We start from the raw sequence: 5,000 nt of genomic DNA, 5'->3' as shown, positions 1-5,000 counted from the left end.
ACTGGGTTACATTTGCTCTATTGTATGTATGGTCCTGAAGATCTACCTGCTTGCAGAGTCTAGTTCCAACTACACCAGCCACACCAGCTCCACCTATTAACTTATACAGAAGTGTTTGATTGGCTGGATCAGATGCCATAGTGTTAGGCAAGGGCAGGGCCACATGTTAGATGTGGGTTGGAACTAAACTCGGCAGGTAAGTAGCTCTGTAGGAAGAGGGTTGGCGATCACTGCCATTGGTGTATGTCTTTGGCCACTAGAGGGCAACAGTGCACACCATTCCTCCACTGGATCATACAAACAACACCATGTCCTAAATCATCCAGACAGCCTTTGTAATGAGTAGACTTTAGTTACTGACACAGGTTCAGTGATTGCCAGCATAATGGGGCACTCTGGAACAGCTGCACATGTGCCTCAGGTCACCATGCCCAAAGCCAAGCATGAGCTAAAGGGGTACAAAGCCTACCAGCGGGGCTGTGGAGCAGTGGAACTGTGCTCTCTGGAGAGATGGATCTCCATCTAAAACCTTTAGGATGAGTTGGAGATCCAGAACTGATCATCCAACAGCAATACCTGACCTCAATAATGCTCTAGTGGCTGCAATCAAATCTTCACAACAATATTGCAACATCTACTGCAAGGGTTGGCCACCCAAACATGATGTAGAGCCATTTTGCCCTTTCAACAAAAATCAAACCACCTTGGGAGCCACAACATTTCATGTGCATTTTATTTGACATGGACCTTTACCATCTTGACTGTAAACATCTCTCAATGTGTGCCAAAGTAGTAGTACAGGCTAAAAAAATACAATATAAACAAAAAAACACAGACTTACTTTGCTCTGCTTTAAGCTTTAGATCAGCTATAGCCACTTTTCTCACATCTCCAGCAGGAAACTTTTCCCGCAATAGTAGAACACTTTATTGTAAAATGTCAAGAAACCGTTCAAACCCTAAAAAGTCGCAAAGCTGAATTCATTCTCCAGCTTCCTGTTCGAATTTTCTCGTTCCACCTGAAATGATGCCTGAAGTGCCAGAACGTAACCGCTGTACCATTTAAGGTGGAATGGAAAAATTTGAACAAGAGGCGAACGAGAAGCTGGTTTTAGCTTTGCGACTTTTTAGCGTTTGACAGTTTCTTGTTGCCAATCAAACATATCAGGAATCCAGCTGGAGTGATTATATATGCAAATAAGCCCATTTGTCTCCAAATAATAAATGTTCACCTTAAATCTTTTTCGTCAGCTGCTAACTAGGTGAGATTGATGTTACGGTGACTAATGCTCTACTGGCTGCAATCATACCTTCACAGCAATATTCCATCATCTGTACACCAGATGTGCTGTGCAGTCTGTCCGCCAAGTTATTCAGTAACTCCAGCATTTAAGACCATTTATAGTTAAAACTATGTGGAACGATGAGCAGAGCTTTATTTTAAGGAGGATTATTTTATTTTTACCTAAAAATCTGGTTCCACCGTGGAGCCACAGGACAGTAACAGAGCCGCATGTTTCTGACCCCTGATCTACAGTAAAGACTAGCCAGAAGAGTAGAGGCTGTTACTGCAGCAAAGGAGGACAAACTCTCACTATTAATAAACTTCATCTCAGAAGAACGTTGGAGGAGCAGGTGTCCAGATAAAAGAAGTTTTAAAATGACCGTGGTGTGTGTGTGTTCACCTTGAATTTGGTCATGGTGCTGAAGTGGTTGTTTCTGAAGAACACACACAGCTCTCCCTCCTGCACGGTGGAGGTGAGTTCACACAGGCCATGATAGGTCAGCTGGGTGGCCGTACTATTGAGGAACTGCTCCGCCACAAACCCTGAGACAGAAACAATACATACATGACATCATATAGGAGAGGGAGACGGGGAGGGAGACAGAGAGTGAGGTGAGAGAAAGAGTGAAAGAGACAGACAGCGTGAGGAAGAGGGAGAGAGAGAAAGAAAGAAAAATCTGGAGAGACGGAGAGAGAGAAAGAGAGAGAAAGAGAGAAAGAGATACAGAGAGAGAGAGAGAGAGAGAGATACAGAGAGAGAGAAAGAGAGAAACAGAAGGAAAGATGCACAATGTGATGTGTGCAGCTAGTCTTCACACACGGTTTATTTACGATGCAACAAAAGCCCTGAAAAAAAAAAAAACAGAAAAAGAGAAATAAACAAAGACGGAAATACATCTCTCTCTCTCTCTCAGGGCGGCAGCTACATGAGGAGTGTGAGAGAGAAAGAATAGAGCCCATAGCCGGAAGGAGAGGAGAGACTCCACACACACAGGAAACGAAAGAGGACAAAAAGGACACAGAGACAGAGACAGAGAGAGAGAGAGAGAGAGAGGGAGAGGGAGAGGGAGAGGGAGAGGGAGAGGTCAACTCAGAGCACGAAAAGAGGAAGGACAAGAAAAAGGACAGAAAAGAAAAAAGCACAGGAAAAGATACAAAGACGAGAAAAAGAGGAAAGCAGGAAGGAAAAGGAGAGAAAGATGAAGCAGGGAATGAGATTAAGAGAGTGAATAAAGAGGTATACTAAGAAAGAAAAGAGACAGAGCAGGAAAAGAAGAAGAGAAGGAAAAAGACAGGAATTGAGAGGAAGAGAAAGGAAAAGTGAAGGAAATCAAAAAATGTGAAGAACAAGGATAACAGATAGAGCAGGAAGAGAGAACAGCAGGAAATGGATAATGAGACAGAAGAAAAAGGAAGAGGAGAAAAAAAGGAAGAGAGGAGAGGAAAAAAGGCAGGGAAGATGAGGAAAGGTAGAAGGGATGGAAAATGAATATGCACACCTTCTCCAGCGAGCTCACTGTTCTCCGACTGTTTATAGCTGATTATCTTCTCAACCAGCTGATTATAACTGCAGTTCCCCACCGCCTTCACTATATCAGCCATCTACAGAGAGAGCGAGAGAGCGAGAGAGAGAGCGAGAGAGAGAGAGAGAGAGAGAGAGAGAGAGAGAGAGAGAGAGAGAGAGAGAGATATTAAGTATACATTGATAGTCATGCCAATTGGACCTTTGTCCAATTGACTGTACACATACATTACTGATGGCTGAGACATAATCAATCTCAAATTTGCTGATATTACTGGTCATCAGAAATTTTACCCCCTTAGAATCACGATCGGTCACAAAATCTACTGCATCTTCAACCACAATTAGTGATGTGCAAGTCATTTAAACCCTATAATTCATATATATCAAATGCTGAAACTGAGAAATTTTACTGTTTCAAAAAAGTTGGGGCAGGGGCAACAAAAAGCTGCTGTGCAATGCTTAAAAAAAACAAAAAACAAAAAAACAAACAGAAAAAAAACCCACACCTGGCAAGAGGGCAGTAACACGATTAGGTATAAAGAGCATCTTAGAGGGGCGGAGTCTTTCAGAAGGAAAGATGAAGAGGGGTTGACTTGTGAAAGACTGCACAAACAAATAGTATTTCCAACATAAAATAGCAACAAAGAATTTCCCAACATAAAACAGCAAAGAACTTTAGCTTTTCATCATCTATGATAACATAATAACATTAATAGACTCAGAGAATCTGGACACGTCTCTGTATGCAAGGGACATGACCAAAAAAACTGTTTGCTGACTGATCTTTGGGCCCTCTGGCAGCACTGCAATAAAAACAGATATGATTCTGTAGCGGATCTGCATGGGCTGAGAAACACTTTTGAAAAGAGTTCATCACTGCATCCAGAAACGCAAGTTAAAACTCTAAAACGTGAAGAAACTATATATATATATTGTATAAACAGGATCCAGAAATGCTGCCGCCTTCTCTGGGCCTGGGCTTATTTAAAATGGACTGAGGGGAAGTGGTAAAGTGTCAAATGAATCAAACTTTTACATTCTTTTTGGAAATCATGGACAACTGCAATCCAGACCTGTCATCACTGAAAACATCTGGCACAGTATGAAATTAAAAATACAGGAGACCCCGAACTATTGAACAGGTGAAATCCTATATTAAGCAAGCATGGGAAAACATATCACTTTCAAAACTACAGCAGTGTCTCCTCAGCTCCCAAAAGCTTAAAAACGAGGTGATGAAACGCAGTTTCAACTTTTTGTAGACATGTTGTTGGCATCAAATTCAAAATGGGCATATATTTTTCAAAAAACAATAAAATATCTGTTTTAGCATTTGTTGTCTTTGTTCTATTTTCAATTAATTATAGGGTTTAAATGATTTGCACATAATTGCATTTTTTTTTTATTTACATTTTGCACAGCACCCCAAGTTTTTTGGAAATGGGGTTGTGCAGTAACAGTTAGGATGTCTTTACTGTCAGTGTGGGAGGGAGCCCAGTAGTTTTTGTGTAATGCATGCTGGGTATTGCAGTAGAAAATATGGATAAATCTAAGATCCAGATTATCTCGTTATTTAAAAGTGGTGTTCAAATCTTGAGATACATAATTTGAGGAAAAAATGACTGTAATATAGATAAATTACTTAATACTTAATAACTGAAAAAACAATTACAATATGAAATAAAACATCTACAAGTATCTTTTGGTGTCCAGATGTATAAACATTTGCACTGTATAAGTCATTACAGCTTATGAGATAAACTATTACCGTAAGAACACTTTTGAAACTTAATGCATGTAAAACGATAAAGAAACATAACACACAACATACATAACACTGTTGTCGGAACAAAACCTCCTAACTCCATTTTTGTTTATCAGTTTTTGACCTTACTTGAAAAAGCTTGTTGTTCTTTACATTGTGTGTAAATTTCATGATGAATGGACCAAAACAAACGGCCCAAAATGACTTGGAAAGACATCTGGTTCCACTGACTTAGATTAAAAGTGAAGTACGTTTTTCCTTCTCCTAAAGTTACCATTTTGGAAATCCAAGATTTTGTTCTGACGGCAGTGATAAGGACAAATAAAACAAGGTGAGAGAGAGAGAGAGAGAGAGAGAGAGAGAGAGAGAGAGAGAGAGACAGAGAGAGACAGACAGAATGAGAATGTGAGAGAGAGAGAGAGAGAG

The 5,000-nt window shown here is 40.3% G+C and overlaps 1 protein-coding gene across 1 annotated transcript in view; it reads right to left on the bottom strand.

Moving 5' to 3' along the window:
• Positions 1–5,000, bottom strand: part of mindy2 (MINDY lysine 48 deubiquitinase 2) — a 65,171-nt gene that overhangs the window by 15,750 nt on the left and 44,421 nt on the right. Inside the window, exons 5-6 of the mRNA XM_017711651.2 lie at positions 2,784–2,886; positions 1,685–1,827 (exon numbers count right to left, since the gene is read on the bottom strand). Coding sequence (XP_017567140.1) covers positions 1,685–1,827; positions 2,784–2,886 — 246 coding nt within the window. The remainder of the gene's footprint in view (positions 1–1,684; positions 1,828–2,783; positions 2,887–5,000) is intronic.

The sequence above is a fragment of the Pygocentrus nattereri genome, chromosome 25 (assembly GCF_015220715.1).
Source record: "Pygocentrus nattereri isolate fPygNat1 chromosome 25, fPygNat1.pri, whole genome shotgun sequence".
Lineage (NCBI taxonomy): Eukaryota > Metazoa > Chordata > Actinopteri > Characiformes > Serrasalmidae > Pygocentrus > Pygocentrus nattereri.
This window is presented reverse-complemented; position numbering and strand designations above follow the sequence as displayed.